The 19,201-nt window shown below is 45.0% G+C and overlaps 1 protein-coding gene across 5 annotated transcripts in view; it reads left to right on the top strand.

Moving 5' to 3' along the window:
• The window catches only part of HEG1 (heart development protein with EGF like domains 1), a 90,064-nt gene extending 71,334 nt beyond the window's left edge, over positions 1–18,730 (top strand). For 4 of the 5 annotated variants that reach the window (XM_026456468.2, XM_023215104.3, XM_026456458.2 and 1 more), the window contains 3 exons: positions 6,529–6,616; positions 10,580–10,754; positions 13,652–18,730. In XM_026456468.2, the coding sequence (XP_026312253.1) occupies positions 6,529–6,616; positions 10,580–10,754; positions 13,652–13,801 (413 nt within the window). In that variant the 3' untranslated portion in view covers positions 13,802–18,730. Of the gene's footprint in view, positions 1–580; positions 3,572–6,528; positions 6,617–10,579; positions 10,755–13,651 lie in introns of those variants that run through there. The other variant, XM_026456467.2, reaches the window with a different exon arrangement.
• The last annotated feature ends 471 nt before the right edge of the window (positions 18,731–19,201 follow it).

Below are 19,201 nucleotides of genomic sequence, written 5' to 3'. Positions count from 1 at the left end.
AGCAAGACTCCGTCTCAAATAAATAAATAAATAAATAAATAAATAAATAAAATAAAATAAAATATTCTTGTCATTTAAGCCATTTTTCTTTCTGTTTTTTGTTTGCTTTTGTTTTATTTTTTGGTTTTCTTTTCTTTCTTTTTCTTTTCTTTTTTTTTTTGAGATGGAGTTTCACTCTTGTTACCCAGGCTGGAGTGCAATGGCAAGATCTCGGCTCACTGCAACCTCCACCTCTGGGGTTCAAGGGATTCTCCTGCCTCAGCCTCCCGAGTAGCTGGAATTACAGGCGCTTGCCACCACACCTGGCTAACTTTTTGTATTTTTAGCAGAGACACGGTTTTATCATGTTGGCCAGGCTGGTATCGAACTCCTGAACTCAGGCGATCCACCTGCCTTTAGGAGGCTTCCTAAAGTGCTGGGATTATAGGCGTGAGCCACCGTGCCTGGCCCCATTTTTCTGTTTCATGGTTTTTGTCTTTTTGTGATTGTAGAGCTCACATAATTCTCCTAGATTACTTTTTTCTGACCACAGGCTTTTTTTCCATCCCTCTGTCATATTTGCCACATGTCTCTTTTGTAGGTCATCCTTTCATTCCAATGGTCTGCACCTCTTCAGAGGAGAGCTCTTCCCCGCAGCCTCCCAGCATAGCCAGCAGGGAGTGAGAGTCTGCCTTCCCCGCTGACAGCCCTCTTCCGGTGAAGTCAGACATTCCGCTTAAATATCATTCTGCACTGTCTCCCCAGCCCAGCCCACGGTCTCATGGCAGGTGTAGAAGGTGTCTTTAGTTGTGTTCACCCAGTCGTTGCTTTGTGTTATAAAAGACTTAAACCAATAGAAGTGCTGCGTGTTGGTGGGAGTCACTCAGAACAAACATCCAGGAAGACAGCACTAAACTGCTTAGGAGGAAGGAGGGAGAATCTATTAATATTACCCAGAAGGCAGCTGGAGGTCTCATTCAGCTAAAAGCAGTCATTTTATTCGGTCTTGACTGGCTTCCCTTCACTTCAGGCAGGGATTGGGGAGAAGGAACTGCTGCTCTGTACCCAACCCTCCTACTAGTGAGAACTGTTTGGTGAGGTGGAAGGGATAGAGTTGTGTAAAACATCAGGAGAAAGTGACAGAATCATGTGGGGCGCTGTCCCAGTGGAGAGTGGTGGGCACTGGGTATGTTCACACCCTGCCTGTAGACTTGAAAAAGGTGAACTTCAGAAGGTGCAGGGGAAAATAAGAATGCTGTGAACAGAGATGGAAGAGGAATGGAAAGATTTTAAAGGCAAAAATTGTCTGAGTGCAGTGGCTCACACCTGTAATCATTTGTAGAGTGATTTTAAGAAATCACTTTAGGAGGCTGAGGAGGGAGGATTGCTTGAACCCAGAAATTTGAGACCAACCTGGACAACACAGCGAGACCAAAAAAAAAAAATTCAGCCAGGCATGGTGGCATGCGCTTCGTATCCCAGCCACTCGGGAAACTGAGGTGGGAGGATCACTTGAGCTGGGGAGGTTGAGGTTGCAGTGAGCTGTGATCATGCCACTGCACTGCAGCCTGGGTGACAGAGCAAGACCCTGTCTCAAAAAAGATTAAAAAGTAAAAGGCAAAATTCTAACTATAAATCACGAGTGAGCTCAGTGAGGAAAAATATGGAGAGAACTGAATGCATTGTAAGATAAAAACTAATGTGGCTACCTAGAAAGTTCTGTAATGTGTTCAAGAATCTTAAAGGAAAGTTGGCTAAGGTTCTCCTGGAGTAAGTGAGCCTAGCTAGCCTAAGTGACAAAGAGAGTATTGGAAGGATCCTGGCATCAGGAGTGGCAGGAACCAAGGAAGTAGGGAAAGGAAGCTCAGCAGCTGAGGGTAGCAAGGGGCTTCCTGTGAGAGCATGTGTTGCCTTGACTGCATCCTCATGTCTCGTCTCCGCTCTTTGCCGTGTGTCTGTACACAGGCTCTCCTTCCCAGACAACATGATGGAAAATAGGATCACCAAGCAGCTCTTGGTCAGGGGTGGGGAGGTCACTAGCTCACAATTTTGAAAGCGATGGCCCTCTCTTCCCCACATTCCTGGGAAGTAACTAATGGATCCAGTTTGGATGGTGGGTTTATTCCAGGACCAGCCAGCTGTGTCCAGGGGATGGTGTTACATGTCAGAGTGTGCCCACCCCCAGCTGCAGTTGGAAGGGGTGCACAGTTCTCAGAAGGGGGGTGGCTAGGCAGATAGTCCAGTAGATCCCATCCAAATAAGCATATAAACATAGACAAATACGGCTCTGAGGAAAGGCTAAGGCCCAGAATGTGCTGTTGGTTTGATGAAAGATGCTAACAGTGATGACAACAATGTCAAGCTGTGAAGAATCAGGGAAACATGGAGCCGTTGCTTGAGAAAGACTGAAATGTCAACAAATGCCAAGAAGAAAGTAGGACTAAGAATCCCAAGCTCTTCGTTCTGGAAAATCTTTTCACACTAGAAAGGATAGGACAGACAAGCCTAAGATGACATTCACTGCCTCTGTGTCACCTAAATAAATATTCAGAGCACCTCTGAAGCTAGGAAACACTTCAGTTGGCACTTATTCAAATCCGTGCACTTCTACATCATCATAAATCTAAAATCAGTACTTAACCCCAAAAGATCATTTGTAGAGTGATTTTAAGAAGATCTGTGGGGGATATTACAAGGTTACAGTGACATGACTGCCAAAGAACCTCAAATGTACTCTTTAAAAAATGTGTATGTGTATATATACACAATGTCAAGATTTCAGGGAGGGGTGTTTGTATGTGTGTGTGTGTGCATGTGCACGTATGTAAATATGCAAATAAAATTTGGGAAATGCAGAAAAGCACAAAGAAGAAAGCAAGTTCTCCACCATTACCTGAGGCAGTACTAATTTGTGCAAACATTTTGGTGAGCTCCCTCCCAGGCTCTTTCTCTCTGCTTGTGTGCTGGGTGGTCTCCTGGCTTTCAGCCCAGTGCTCTTTCCTCTCCTGTGTAATCAAAACCAGTGCTACCCACGGTCTGGTCCATTGGCTGGCAGCAGCACCATCCCATAGAAGCCTCTAGAAGTGCAGGTTCTGAGCCCCTGCCCAGTACGACTGCACCAAATTTCTTGGAGCAGGGACCTGGAATCTGGGTTTTAACAAGGCTTGTGGGTGACTGAGATGCAGACGGAAGTTTGAGAAGCCCTCATCTATGCCAGTGCTACGCAACTTGTAGTCTGCCGTGTGAAGTGTTACTGGACTGTGGCAAGATGACACAGAAGTTGAGAGTGAGCACTTAGAAATGTTTATATTAACTTGACATAACTGTGACATCCAAGCATGGGAGCCTTGGAAAAGAGTTTTATTATATTTTACAAATATATCAGTCCACAGTCAACTCCTTTAAAAAAAATGAGAAAGTTAAATTTATGATAGTTGGTACCTGTGGGGCCAGATGAGGGGAGGAGCACATGGGACTTTATTTTCTTTATTTAAAAAGAATATCCAGGTTGGGTGCAGTGGCTCACACCTGTAATCCCAGCACTTTGGGAGGCCAGGGTGAGAGGACCACTTGACACCAGGAGTTCAAGACCAGCCTGGACAACATAGTGATACCCTGTCCCTACGAAAACCAAAAATTAGCTGCGCCCATGGTCCCAGCTGCTTGGCAGGCGTCCGTAGTCCCAGCTGCTTGGCAGGCGTCCATGGTCCCAGCTGCTTGGCAGACTGAGACAGAAGGATTGCTTGAGCCCAGGAGTTGAAGGCTGCAGTGAACTGTGATTGTGCCACTGCACTCTAGTGTGGGCAACATAGTGAGACGTGTCTCATAAAAAAAAAAAAAAGGATAACCAGAAGCACAAACAAGCAAGCAAAAACTGGTCCTCAGGCCAGGCGCGGTGGCTCACACCTGTAATCCCAGCACCGTGGGAGGCCAAGGTGAGCGGATCACTGGAGGCCAAGAGTTCGAGACCAGCCTGGCCAACATAGCGAAACCTCATCTCTATTAAAAGTACCAAAAAATGAGTTGGGCATGCTGGCACCTGCCTGTAATCCCAGCTACTCAGGAGGTTGAGGCATGAGGATTGCTTGAACTTGGGAGAAAGAGGTTGCAGTGAGCCAAGATCACACCACTGCACTCCAGCCTGGGCGATGGAGCCAGACTCTGTAAAAACAAAAAAACCAAAAAACTGGCCCTTGACCACAGACAGTTTGAGAAGCACTGCTCTACACCATCTGTGTCTCTTTTTAGACAAAACTGCTTCTTTCAAACAGGAACCTGCCACAGCTGCAGCCACTTGCAAGGGTCACTTCTAAAATGGATACTTACTTCTTTTGCTGGAAATGAGAAAACTTAACTTGGTGTGGAAGGATAAGCAGGAGCTAGACTCTGGTCTTTAGGAAAAAAGGGAGCCACGGAGGGTTTTTTAAAGCAGGGAAATGGCAAGATCAGATTTGCTTTCTGTAGTGAGTGAACAAGACTGGGCACAGGTGGATGCATTGGGAAGCAGCTGCAGTTGTCCAGACAAGGGATGATGGTAGCTCAGAGCCATGTTGGGGGAGATGAAGAAAAGTGGATAAATTCAAGAGGTTTGTTTTCTGTCTTCACTTTTGTTAAAAAAGAAACTTTCAAATACATGTGTTGGGAGGTAAGGAAGAGAATGTGTTTATTCTGTGGCTTGGCTTTGTTTCCTGTGTATCTTAATACTGACAGTTTTTGTATCCTAATACTGATGGTTTTACATAATAGTCAGGTTTCTATGCTATTTATTTAAATAAAAGGATTTTAGGTAAATTGTTGCATGGCTTGTATTTGCTCACAGTCTGCCTGCTGCCTGTCTTCACTCTCAACCAGCACCTAGTGCTCTGAGAGCTTGGTGAGGAGGGGAGGAGCGTGTCAGCCCTGTACCTCATCCTTGTTTACAAGGACAAGAGAGCATGAGACCCTAGACAGCATGGCTCCGATCTTAATTTACTATCGAGAATCCGGCTACTGGTGTTTCATCCTGGATCCTACAACTAGAGAACACAATTTTCATTATATTTCCACAACCAAAAAATCAATCAGAATATTTAGTAGAATTTATTGAAGATATAATTTTGCCAGAAATACATAGATATAAAAGCAACTAAAGCTTTTAATATTGCTTTCTACATATGATATGCTCTTGCTTAATCACTGCTAATTTCTGGTAATTAAATTTGATGTGTATTTATTGAGCTACTCAGTCCCTAGTATGATTGATGCAGTGATTCCCAGATTCTAGACTTAACTGATCAGTAATGTTCCTTATAAAATTGGGGAGTCTAACCTAGGGTTGCCTTCTTTTTATTTTATGAAGTAAAAATCTAGAACTGAATCAAGAATTTTTAGGCCAGGCATGGTGGCTCAAGCCTGTAATCCCAGCACTTTGGGAAGCCAAGGCGGGCGGATCTTCTGAGGTTAGGAGTTCGAGATCAGCCTGGCCAACATTGTGAAAACGCATCTCTACTAAAAATACAAAAAAATTAGCAGGGCATGGTGGCATGTGTCTGTAATCCAAGCTACTCGGGAGGCTGAGGCAGAAGAATCGCTTGAACCTGGGAGGCGGAGGTTCAGTGAACTGGGATCGCACCGTTGCACTCCAGCCTGGGCAACAAGAGCAAGACTCCGTCTAGGAAAAAAAAAAGAATTTTTATATCTACTATTACCATTAACTCAAAAAATTAAACAACACCAAAGGGTGGGAAGTGGCCAAGAAAAGATTCTGCGTTATCTACATTACTTTTTTATTTATTTTTATTTTTTTGAGACAGAGTCTCACTGTGTCACCCAGGCTGGAGTGCAGTGGCAGGATATCGGCTCACTGCAAGCTCCGCCTCCCAGGTTCACGCCATTCTCCTGCCTCAGCCTGCCGAGTAGCTTGGGACTACAGGCGCCCGCCACCACGCCCGTAGTTTTTGTATTTTTAGTAGAGACGGTATTTCACCATAGTCTCGATCTCCTGACCTTGTGATCTGCCCGCCTCGGCCTCCCAACGTGCTGGGATTACAGGCATGAGCCACTGCACCCAACCCAAAAAAGGGAGCTTTTTGGCCGGGCACGGTGGCTCACGCCTGTAATCCTAGCACGTTGGGAGGCTGAGGCGGGTGGATCACGAGGTCAGGAGATTGAGACCATCCTGGCTAACACAGTGAAAACCCGTCTCTACTAAAAATACAAAAAATTCGCCAGGCGTGGTGGCAGGCGCCTGTAGTCCCAGCTACTTGGGAGGCTGAGGCAGGAGAATCGCTTGAACCTGGGAGGCAGAGGTTGCAGTGAGCAGAGATCGCATCACTGCACTCCAGCCTGGGTGACAGGGTGAGACTCTCTCCAAAAAAAACAAAGAACCTTTCTCAGTACGGAGAGGCTTGGAGATAGCCATTGAGGATCCCTTGCCAGAGAGTAAGAAGTTGTAGGCACGGGCACCCCTCAAGGCAGGGTGGTGACTGTAGAGTCAGGGGAGACCATTCTTGAGAACTCATTCCTTCATTACCTCTAGCCAATCCGCTTTTTTGTTCGTTTTACGTTTAGCCTATCAGCTTATCACTGTGGTGATCGCAGCTGCGGGAGGTGGGCTCCTGCTTATCCTAGGCATCGCACTGATTGTTACCTGTTGCAGGTAAGTGATAAGAGTTCAGATTCCAGTCCTGTTCCTTTGCCTGTGCTATACAAGGGTCAGATTCTATTCTCTTACAGAATACTTGAGATGGTTCACAATATTAAATCATAATGTGACTAACCCATTTTAATGAAAGGAAAATGGGAATTCACTATAGTTGGTGCCTGTAAGGAACAAGAAGGGGAGTAAATGAAACTTCATTTTCTTTATTAGAAAAGAATAGCTGAAAGCACAAGCGGGAAATGAAAAATTAAATAAATTAGGCTTCATCAGAATTAAAAACTTTTGTACTCCAAAGAACACTATCAAGAAAGTGAAAAGACAACCCATACTTGCAAATATGGATTGCATGAGAAAATACTTGCAAATTATATGTCTAATAAGGGACTTGTATCTAGAATATAGAAGGAACTCTTAAAACACAACAACCTAATTTTAAAAATGGACAAAAAACTTGAATAGACATTTCTTCAAAGAAGATATACAGATGGCCAGTAAGCACATTGTCTTAATCCATTTTGTGTTGCTGTAAAGGAATGCCTGAGGCTGGGTATATTAGTCCATTTTCATACGGCTGATAAAGACATACCCAAGACTGGGCAATTTGCAAAAGAAAGAGGTTTAATGGACTTACAGTTCCACATGGCTGGGGAAGCCTCACAATCATGGTGGAAGGCAAGGAGGAGCAAGATAACGTCTTACATGAATGGCAGCAGGCAAAGACAGAGAACTTGTGCAGGGGATCTCCCCCTTACAGAACCATCAGATCTCTTGAGACTCGTTTACTATCATGAGAACAGCATGGGAAAGACCCACCCCCATGATTCAGCCACCTCCCACCAGGTCCCTCCCGCAACACGTGGGAATTCAAGATGAGATTTGGGTGGGGACACAGCCAAACCATATCACTGGGTAATTTCTCAAGAAAAAGGTTTAGTTGGCTCACAATTCTGATGGTTGGAAAGTTTGAGACTGGGCATCAACATCTGGTGAGGGCCTCAGGCTGCTTCAACTCCTGAAGGAAGATGAAGGGAGCCGCCTGATGAGAAAGGAAGCAAGAGGTAGGGGACTGGGGGAGAGGTATCAGGCTCTTCTGAACAACCAGCTGTCCCAGGAATGGCGTTAGTCCTTTCATGAGAGATCTGCCCTCATGGCCCAAACACCTCCCTGTGGGCCCCATCCCCCAGCACCTCCACACTGGGGATTAAATTTCAGCATGAGACTGGGTGGGGACAAACCATATCCTGATCATAGCACACACAAAAGGATAGTCAACGTCATTAGTCACCTAGGAAATGCAAATCGAAACCACCATGAGACACCACTTCACGCCCACTAGGATGGCTATTAAAAGCAAGCAAACAAAACCCCAGAAAATAGCAGCTGGGCACAGTGGCTCAGCCTGTAATCTCAGCACTTTGGGAGGTCGAGGCGGGTGGATCACTTCAGGTCAGGAGTCCGAGACCAGCCTGGCCAACATGGTGAAACCCCTGTCTGTACCAAAAATATAAAAAATTAGCCAGGCATAGTGGTGGGCACCTGTAATCCCAGCTACTCGGGAGGCTGAGGCAGGAGAATTGCTTGAACCCGGGAGGCGGAGGTTGCCGTGAGCTGAGATCATGCCACTGCACTCCAGCCTGGGCTACAGAGCCAGACTCCGTCTCAAAAAAAAAAAAAAGAAAAAGAAAAAAACCCAAAATAACAAGCACTGGTGAGGATGTGGAAAAATTAGAACCCCCGTACACTGCTGGTGGGAATGTAAAATGGTGCAGCTGCTTTGAAAAAGTCTGAAAGTTAAAGACAGAGTTACCATTTGACCCAGCACTTCCACTCTTAGGTATATCAAGAGAAGTGAAAAGGTGTACTCACACAAAAACTTTACATGAATGTTCACAGCAACATTATTTACAATAGCTAAAAGGTGAAAACTCTACCAATGTTTGTCAGTAGATAAACAAAATATGGTATATTTCTACAATGGAATATGATTCCGGCATAAAATGAATGAAGTACTGATGCCTACTATAACAGGGGTGAACCTTGAAAATATGCTAAGTGAAATAAGCCAGTCCCAAAAGACCACCTATTGTGTGATTCTATTTATATGACTCATCTGAAATAGGCAAATCTAATAGAGTTGGAAAGTAGATTAATGGTTGTCTAGGGCCAGGGTGGTGGGAAAAAGGGAAGAATTGGAAGATGGTGGCTAGGGGCTATGGAGTTTCTTCTTGGGGTGATGAAACTGTTCTAAAATTGTGATGATGGTTGCACAAGTCTGAATATGCTAGAAACCATTAAATGAGTGAATTGTATGACATATGAACTGTTTCTCTGTAATGCTATATACAGAGAGAAAGAGAAACAGACAAAGAAAGATGAAATATTTTTGCAGTAGAGAGGTTGTAGCAGCAATGCGGGATGCTTTGGGCTTCCTGGAAGCCACTGAGATTGGGTTGCTATTGGAAAAGGAAGGGAGAGGAGGAAATTGATTCCCCTTCTCCATGATGATCTATTCAGATAGGGAAAATTATTGCATCTGACTTAGATGATAATAATGGCAGGAATTATCTAGATGTAACAGATGAGGGGAACCTCCCAAAATAGCTAGTTATCTTTTCTACCGCTGATATAAAGGACATTTTAAGATATCCTCTGTCTCCAAAAAGGCAGCAGAGAGCAATGTGCCCTAACTACCCAACTAGCAATGCAGGCCTTATGGTATAGCCTTTGCCTGTCATTTTCCAAATTTCTAGGAAATCATCAAGGATAAACCATATGAGTGGAAATAAACTTCAGGGGAGAGACTAGGAATGGTTACCTAGAGGGACATAACCTGAGCACTCAAGGGACAGAAGCCTCATATTTGCTACGTGTTCTGTACTATACGGTGTACCCATTTGGGGAAGGAGCCTGTGCCTGCTGGCTCCTGAGAAGAGAAGATAGTTGTGCATGAGTATGTCTTTGTCTGAGCCCAGGTACCCCACCCACCAGGAAGCAACACAGTGCCAGGTCTATTCCCAACTTCCACAAAGAGCCAGCACCTAAGCCACGTGCTGGGCATTCGGTTTTATGACCCCCAAGTCACTTTATGCCTTCCCTAGAAAACTTATTTGTAGATTAAGTGAGGTAGAAAGAAAAAGACTTCGGATTATCCTATCCGTGACAAATATAATTTAAAACTTCTGGTCCTGGGCCGGTTAGATAGGTGAAGAACACAGATTCCAACAATTCGCCATCAGTGAAATCTCACGAGTAGCGTTTCTCTAACCTGCTGAAATGAGAATTTGTACAGGTTTATAAATAGGTGGGCTTTTTCATAAATAAACCATTCTGTTTTTATGACTTGTGAAATATTTGCTTCTTGTAGTAGAAAGAGCACTGCCCGGGGAGTTGGAGGCCTGAATTCTAGTTCCAAGGCTTCTAGTAGTAAAAGGTGACCAAGAGGACAAGTCAGTTCTCTTTACTGAGCTGGAGCTGCCGTATCTTATCCCCAGAGCTCCTGATTCAGTCAATCTGGTGGACACCCAGACTCTTCCCATGTAAATTCTGATGTTTGGGCAGCTCGGGAGCCACTGGACTAGAATGAGTCTAAGGGCCCCTCTGGCTCCAGCATTCTGTGAATTTATGACCCTCGTTTTCCTGGCCACCCGCAAGACACAGTAATCTCTGTCCTGTAGAAGAGTCTAGATCTGCTCTGTCGCCACTGTTTTTGTCCCCCTACCCCTGATAATCCGGTCCTTTGGGGTTGGAAGACTTTTTGCATCTTTTTTTGCACCTAACTGCATATTTACTTGTTGTAGGCAAATACCAAATAAAACAATACTAATAATACTCAGCGGGCAGCTACAAAGAAATAGAATGATAGCTTTCAGTTGAATTTACATTATAAAATCATAGTTGGTGCTTTCACAGATATCACTTCCTTACAGAATTGAGCTTTACAAATATTTTTGTATCCCGCAGAAAGAATAAAAACGACATAAGCAAACTCATCTTCAAAAGTGGAGATTTCCAAATGTCCCCATATGCTGAATACCCCAAAAATCCTCGCTCACAGGAATGGGGCCGAGAAGCTATTGAAATGCATGAGAATGGAAGTACCAAAAACCTCCTCCAGATGACGGATGTGTACTACTCGGTGTGTATTCCTGTGTCAGGATGACCCCAGGGCCCCTGGTTCCTCTGAGAAGTAAAGTAATTCTGTTTTGTTGTAGTAAAAGCATTACAGTTAGTTAAGGGTTAAAGAGTAGTGGCATGAACCTCTGATTTGCTATTCAGTGTACCTGCAGTCTATTTGCATGGTACTTATCAGTGTTGCTATTGAGGTATGAAGGATATTTCCATAAAGCACATTATATTTATGTGGTTGTAACAGTAACCTTCTTGTTACTAAACTTGCTTTTAAGCTATAGGAATGGAAACTGAAAGGTAGAGCAAGAATTTGGTGATATTTAGGCTTTGGCCCTTTCATTTTTATCTCCTGTCTGCCATGCTTACCTTGTGTGGTTAAGTATTTAAAACTAGGGGATTGATGGCTGGGTACAGTGGCTCACACTTGTAATCCCTGCACTTTGGGAGGCCAAGGTGGGAGGATCTTGTGAGTCCAGGAGTTTGAGACCAGTCTGGGCAACATGGTGAAACCATGTCTCTACAGAAACCACGCTCATCTCTACAAGAAGTTAGCCTGGCATGGTGGTGCTTGCCTGTGGTTCCAGCTACTTGAGAAGCTAAGATGGGAGGATTGCTTGAGTCGGGGAGGCAGAGGTTGCAGTGAGCTGAGATTGCACCACTGCACTCCAGCCTGGGCAACAGAGTGAGATCCTATCTCAAATAATAATAATAATAAACAACAACCAAAAAAACCAACTAGGGGATGGGGAAAAGGTATAAAGAGAACAACAATTCAATGTCATCCTCAACAAGCACTTCTCAGGTTTAGAATATTGTATACTCAGTAGGCCTTTAATAATTTGCCATGTCCAGCCTGCACTACATCATTTGGAAAGATAGGAGACAACCTTGAACTCTTGCTGCTTCTCTCCCACATTGAATTTAACCTGTGTCATATTCCTGTAAACTGTTCAGCTCATTTCATATCACTGTATCAACCATAAAGCAAACACAAACAGGCTTAGCTGAGCTGAAAAGTAAATGGTTATCAGGTGACTTCTCGTGCCGTGTGGAGCTGTTTGAGGAATAGCAATAAATGTGAAACCTTGCCCCATGGGGACTTAATAGTGTTAGACAATCTCGTTACAGAAACCGTAATCCCTCTGGGTTGCTGTGGGAATTAACCATGAGGATTCAGACTTTGGATGGGAGGGACAAGTTTGTTCATGCTAAGGAGCTGTTTATTTCCGTGGACTCTTTTTGAAAATTTTGAACCTAAAGGAAGAACAAAAAGTTACAAATAAGGATAAAAACATAAAGAGATACAAACTTAGCTCTAGGGAAAATATTCCCGTTAATATTTCTGCATAGGGCTTTGTGTCTCTGTTTATCAGGAAAGTCCTTTTCCTTTACTAACTGAAGCCATAACTGAGCAGGTATTTTACCCTGGTGTGTCCCCACACTGACATCCTTTGCTCAGGACCCCTCAGCCCCAGCACGGTACAATAACCAGCAACAAACAGGCCTGTGGCATCATAGGAACCAACTTCACTGCATGTTTCCATGGTATTAAAGAGTTGCCTTAAATAAATATAGTCAAGAATGTAAATGAACCCCATTTTTATTCCAAAAATAGCTGGCTAGCCAGGCACGGTGCCTCATGCCTGTAATCCCTGTAATCACTTTGGGAGGCCAAGGTATGGGGATTGTTTGACCCCAGGAGTTCAAGACCAGCCTGGGCAACATGGTGAGACCCTGTCTCCACAGATTTTTTTTTTTTTTTAATTAGCCAGGCATGGTGGTGGACCCCTGTAGTCCCAGCTACTCAGGAGGCTAAGGCAGGAGGATCACTTAAACCCAGGAGGTCAAGGCTACAGTGAACAGTGTTTGTGCCATCGCACTCCAGGCTGGGCAACAGAGCAAGACCCTGTCTCAAAGAAAAAAAAAAAAAAAAAGGCTGGGCACAGTGGCTCATGCCTGTAATCCCAGCACTTTGGGAGGCCGAGGCGGGCGGATCATGAGGTCAAGAGATCGAGACCATCCTGGCTAACACGGTGAAACCCCGTCTCTACTAAAAATGCAAAAATTAGCTGGGCTTGGTAGTGTGTGCCTGTAGTCCCAGCTACTTGGGAGGCTGAGGCAGGAGAATCACTCGAACCCAGGAGGCAGAAGTTGCAGTGAGCCGAGATCACGCCACTGCACTCCAGCCTGGCGACAGAGTGAGAATCCGTGTAAAAAAAAGAAAGAGAAAGAAAAAGAAAAGAAAAGGAAGAAAGAGAGGGAAAGATAAAAAAAGAAAGAGAAAGGAAAGGAGAAGAGAAGAGAAAAAAGAAAAAAGAAAAGAGCTGGCTGAGCAGTCTGTAGAGGCAGAGCCTAAGCTTAGGGCATGAAACTGTCACCTGGGTAGACAAGCTGTTCCACACAGTGGGCTCAGGTGTCGTCCAGGTGATTTCCACACTGGGCTCTCCTGTGACTCATTTATGATACACAGTAGCTAGTATTTTATTTCTGCCAAGAAATAATTGACCTTTGGTGCTACTATGAAGGCCTCCTCAAAGTAGCCCCTCTTATTCCCAGAGAGCCTTTTTTTGAGATCAAACTGGTCATTTGAGGATTGCTGTTGGCCTCCTGGTTTGGGGTCCTAACTCCACCTGCAACTAGGTGGTCATAGGACTTTACAAAGGTCATTTCCTCCATTTGCATTAGTCGCCTTCTGCATGGTGGCAGGGACAGGAAAGATTTAAAGCGGGTTGTGCTCCAGAGAGAAAGACACTTTAAAAAAATTAGAAATAATCAGTAGAACCACATCATACGGGATAAACCCAGATCTTTTCCTACATTGGTCTAAAATCATTAGGATTTAACACTGTAATTTAAACCCAAGAAAGATAAATTGACTTTTCTTCTTTTCTCTTTGGCCACCAGCCCACAAGTGTAAGGAATCCAGAACTTGAACGAAACGGACTCTACCCGGCCTACACTGGACTGCCAGGATCACGGCATTCTTGCATTTTCCCCGGACAGTATAACCCGTCTTTCATCAGTGACGAAAGCAGAAGAAGAGACTACTTTTAAGTCCAGGAGAGAGAGGGACTCATTGCTCTGAGCCAGTCGCCTGGGACCTCTGACTCAGAGGACCGCACCAGGAGGCTGCGCCCAGGATTTGTCGGAGCCACGCTGAGTGGCAAGCAGGAAGAGGGACAGGCATGCGGGGCGTGACCACAGTGGAGGGGACAGGTGGATGTGGAACCACAGGCTGCTCATTCGACACCTTTGTTGTTACTGTGAACGTGAATGTGGGCCAGTATCAAGAGAGTCTCTCTGAGTGACTGCACCATGGCACTGGCACCAGGGCGACTATTAGCCAGGGCAGACCACTAGACATCAGTGCAGGGACCTGGTTTTCCCTTCATTTGCACTTTAGTAAATTGGGTGGGAGGTTTCCTTTTGGATCTGTTTCAAGACTGTTCCAGAAAGAAGGCTTCCTTTCCTGAGACACTTCCATAGGCAGCAATTTGGTGATTCATTTGCAGCAAAATACTGGCTTATTAATTATTTTCCTGCCCAGCGCCTGTGTGCTAAACAACAGATGAGGATGAGCGTACCACTAAAGTCTGAAGATGTCGCCGTTGAACGGACAGTGTTTTCATATGTTTCTAGGTTGTCTTATGCTACAGTTTCCAAGCCAACCCCCACAATGAGGAAATGTGTGAGGCACAGCACACAATTGCAGTGTTTTTTTAAGTCAAGGTGACACATTTATTTAAGATTTTATTTTAAATCTCTTTGCAGTTAAATGTCACTTTTTCAAACAAGCCTGAATCAGGCAAAACAAATTACATTTGGTTTCAGCTGGAGGCTCCGCAGGCCGATTGCAGGCAGGGGGGCATTTTTCATCCATGAGGGTCCAGCCTGGGGCCTGGGACTCTGACCACCATCGTGGAGGCCAAAGGCAGCTGCGTAAGGAGGAGAAATGTCAAACTGAATGCAGGTTTCACCACTCTAGGAAAGTAGCTTAATGAGCGCATGCAGCTGGATGTGTTTAGAGGGATGGGCTGAATAGGCAGGTTAGATTTCCTGCATCGACAGTGCTTTGGGAAGCTGCGTGGGTTCCTGAGGAAGAACAGGGAGCCGAGATGGAGCCACATGTGAGTTTGCTCACCTGCTACTGCAGCACTTTGTACCCAGAATCTCGTCCACAAACCCCATGTAAACTTTCAACCACTCAAAGCTGTTTATTCGGCTGAAGAAATAACTACTTTTTTTCTCACCCAGTCATTTGTACCTCTTTATATGGCTGTGTCGCACCCTCCAGAAATGTGGTTATACTTCCAGTGTGGGAGAACTGAAGACTTCCGGTTGGTCGAGGAACTGAGGGTTGACCTTCGGTAAGGAAGTTCCACTCGTCTTCTTTATTATGCCTGTGATGTCGGTCCTGCCAGGGAGACATCCAGTACTTGGTGTCTTTAATTGCCACCTGTGGAACCGTTTATTGGCCTGCTTTGGGGCATCCTGGTTTTGGATGAAGTGAAGGGATAGAGGTAACAGAATTGTCTCCACCCTGAAGCGGGGAGCGCTGCAGCACACACATTTCTGGAAATGGTGCAGCCACTGGGACAGTTCTGCCCTGGGCATGGCGGTTTCTTCAAGGTCCTCTAACTATAATCCCTATTCTCACATAATCCTTGGCCCTGATGGTTTTAAACATGAACTCCTGTGTCCCGTGGTCTCCACCACTCACCATCACCCTGCTGTAGCAAGAGCTCTAGTTAGGGGAGGTGCATATTAGTAGTTAAATTGCACTCATCCATGAGATAAATAAAAGAACTGTTTTTATCAGTGGAGACTAACCTAAAATGTCAAAGTATCGCCTTTTTGAAATCTTGGGCCTTGCCTGTCTCTCTCTGTAGAACCAATGGCCCTTTGTGGCTCACGGCGTCACACCTAACTGGAGAGCTCCGAGCTCCTGCAGCTCACCTGAGCCCACAGACTTGGCCTCTTGGCTCCTTCCACAGCGTGCCTGCTCATCCCCAGGACCCGCAGCTGTGGGAAGAGCCATGCAGGGAGGCTACTCCCAGGCACACACTTCTGCCGCCTTCAGCTGACATCACAGCTGACAAATCGTCTCCTCTATCGGAGCCAGAAGCCTCCAGCTCCACAAAATGAAGTGTTCTGTCCCAAAAGCATTCTTGGGAAGAATCCCAACATCCAGAAAACGGTGTCCTGTGAGTTCCAAGAATGCTGCTGCTTCATGGGTTTCTTCTGTATGGAGTGGATTATTTATTTTGTTGTTGTTTTAACTGAGAAAAAAGAAGGCACCCACCAGGTTGAGTTCACACTGTCTCCACAGTTTCCAGGAGACGTGTGGGGGCGGGGAATGCACCTCCAGAGCGTGAGGCTCTAAGGGGACATGAATAAAGCATGGCTGTGAGCCTGTGAGGAAGGGAGTGCCAGCTGCACTCCCGCATGGGGTTCTTAGCTGCAGAAGGGTCCTGCCTGGGCTGAGGGGAAACACCCGGTAGCAGAAGAGGCCTGGATGCACACTTGGCACACCAAGGCTCTCCGCCCAGACACTGCTCCATGTCAGCCCCTGCAGCTGGGGTGTGTGATTCACGTGCACAGATGCCACAATCCTGCAGCAATGTCCCACAGGGGAAGGTGAGAGGAAGGGGCAAGTGATGTGTAACTGCTCAAGAGATGCTTAAACCTCTGTAGAGAAGAGCCGGGTGCAGGACATCTGTGTGTCCTGTCACACACTGCAGCAGGGAAGGGTGGCTGGCTGGCTCCCTGGCGTCAGTGGTTTGGTTTAAGCTCCAGAGGGTCTTATTGCATTGTCTTTTCCTCTGCCCCTTGAGCCAGCCCAAGGCCCTGGAGTCTATGTCTTTAGGCGGATGAACTGACATGTTCCTACCACGACCAGGCTCTGGGAAAGGTTCCAGCATCCTCGAGAGGTGGGCATGGAAGTGCCCATTTCTCAGATACAGAGACCTTCAGAGAGGATACATAGCTTGCCTTGTAGAAGCAGGACCGAAATCCTTGTCTGCCTGACTCCCCCAGCTGCTCTGCCCACTTTAGCCCCTGCCTCACTGTCCTGGCACACCCGTCACCGTCACCGTCCTGTGTACCTTAAATATCAAAGAGGGCAAGGGAGAAAGGGCTTTTAAAATAAGTTTCTTTTAAGGGACCTCAATATTATTTTTAAGGAGTAACCAAACTAATGGTATGAAATTCAAAAACAAAAAATGCTGAATACCCTTTTGAAAATGTGCTTTCAAGTTGGCTTTTACATATCTTTCTTAGACACTTGTCATTAAGAAAATACTGGCTGGCTTGTGCTCAGCAAGAAGCACACTGGCACGTGGCTTTGGTATAGGAAGTGTAAGGCGAGGACCTGGGTTTCTGACAAGCGCAGTCAGACGTACGCATCCATCTGAGAGCTGCTTGCCTTGTTCCCATGGTAAGGCCATGGCTCCCACATACTGGGAGCATATTTTTGTGAACCGTTTTCAGAATTGGGAACATATTCAGTGGAATGTCTTAAATGCTGACACATCTTCCTCCTTTGAGGGGAAGTATATTTTCAGAAGCAGCTAAGTCATTTGGAGCCAAAATTGCTGATAGGTGGTTCAGTCAAGCTGGCTGATGGCATCTGAGGTCAAAAACTTCAAGATGTGACGATTGAGTTCTTAAAGAGGTAACTCTTAAAGTGGGCCCAAGGGAGAAGGCAGCATCTTTGGACTCCTAGGCTGGATGGCTAGCCAAGAATATGCTGTTGAAGGATGACACCTATTCAGATGTGGAAGTTCCCAGAGCGGGCACCTTTGGGTCACCCACCTCGCGTGGCTTTTTGATGCCTGTGTGAAACTGTGTTGCCCCCTGGTGAAATGTCTGGGTGTCCTGTAAGCCGATTTAACTCTGCCTGAAGAAGAGGAGCTGTCCAGTCCAGTTGCCCTTGGCTAAGTTTAGCCTAACACACCCAAAACTAGGGTTTTGACCCATAGTTCTAAAAAACACCAATTTTGAGACTACAGCGCTTCTTTGGAAAGAGGAAGAATGCAAAGTTCAGTATTTCAATATTTTGTATTTTACTTGAAATTACCCTTAGTATCATCTTTCTTTTCCTATCTGAAAGCTTTTGTGTGGATGAGAAGGGACATTTCATTTCCTCCCTTAACAAAGTGTCATTCTGAGGTTCTCATGTGTGTTTTTGGAAACAGAGATACTGGTTTTGTAGAGTTTGCCTTTGGGTATGTTTTCTTTTTTCTTTTTCTTAAATCTCCAAGGAAGAGAACTGGCTAAAATAGTAGGAACATGAAAGTATTAAATGCCAATTAATTGTTGTAGTAGAGTATCCTCAGTAGCATTATACTCCATCAGATCTGGTGTAAACTGCTCGCAGGAAACCCTGTGAAACCAAAGGGACCATTTAGGTCTAAAAAGAGACAGGTCTGAGACTGGGTCTGTCACCTGGGCATTTTCAAAGAGGACATTTTGAAGAATTTGCGTATTCTGATTTTTAAATTGCACTTAACCATACTTCATTACAGATTTCTTGGGTAGGGAGGATGGGATAGGCCAGGGATGGGATGGAATCAGTTCTGCCTGGGAAACTAATCCGACTCATTTACCTTTCTTTATTAACCTTGGCCTGTCCTAAAAAGAGAATGACTATTTCATCATGAGTTGCTCTGAGTTTTGTGAATGTTTGTGTTGGTGGATTGATGGTTAAATGAAGCATGTAGCTGGAATATGAACTTTTGGAGTTTTCATGTTGTCCTGGATTTCTCTTTGTAAACCTTTAAACCTTAGTCCCTGATTGATTGTGTTAAACCTATTATGAGAATGTTATTTAAAGTTGTATTATAATTGCAACCTCCACTAATTATTCAGTACTGTAGCAGCAAAATATTATTTGTAAGAATTTGGTTATTTTTATACTTATATCCACTATAAGTCTGGCGTTCTAGTCAGCAAAATGATGCAATAAAATTAATATCATTTTCATTGTGTGTTTTCCTCTTACAAACAAGAAAACCAGACTAGAATGCAACAAGTTACTTTACAGGAGGGCATCACTTAAACAATGGAACAGTTGTACAGTGAACTTCCACATGGCAAATGTGGAGGCTGAGTCATTTCTGTATTCTCAGTACTGGGGAAGTACACTTTTGGTGATGGATGGTTGGAGGGAGGGAGGGAGGGAGGGATGGACAAACAGACCTAAATGGCAGAAAGCCAAACTTAGATATAACATCTACTTTTATTTATGTGAATTGGAGAGCATAAGTGACCAATTCAGAAACTTACAATTTCCTCCTCAATGTCTCCCACTACGCCTTCCATGCCAACTCTTCATGGGTTGGAGGAGAGGGGAAAGTAAGCCTTTGTGTGCTCTGGTGGGGAGAATCTGCAGAACTTTAAGATGGTGGGCCGTGGACCTTACACTCATGGTGGCCGAGGAATGTGGCTGCCTGT

The sequence above is a fragment of the Piliocolobus tephrosceles genome, chromosome 2, assembly GCF_002776525.5.
Source record: "Piliocolobus tephrosceles isolate RC106 chromosome 2, ASM277652v3, whole genome shotgun sequence".
In the NCBI taxonomy this organism is placed as follows: Eukaryota; Metazoa; Chordata; class Mammalia; order Primates; family Cercopithecidae; genus Piliocolobus; species Piliocolobus tephrosceles.
Note: the sequence above shows the minus strand (reverse complement) of the source record. Positions and strands in the feature narration are given on the sequence as shown.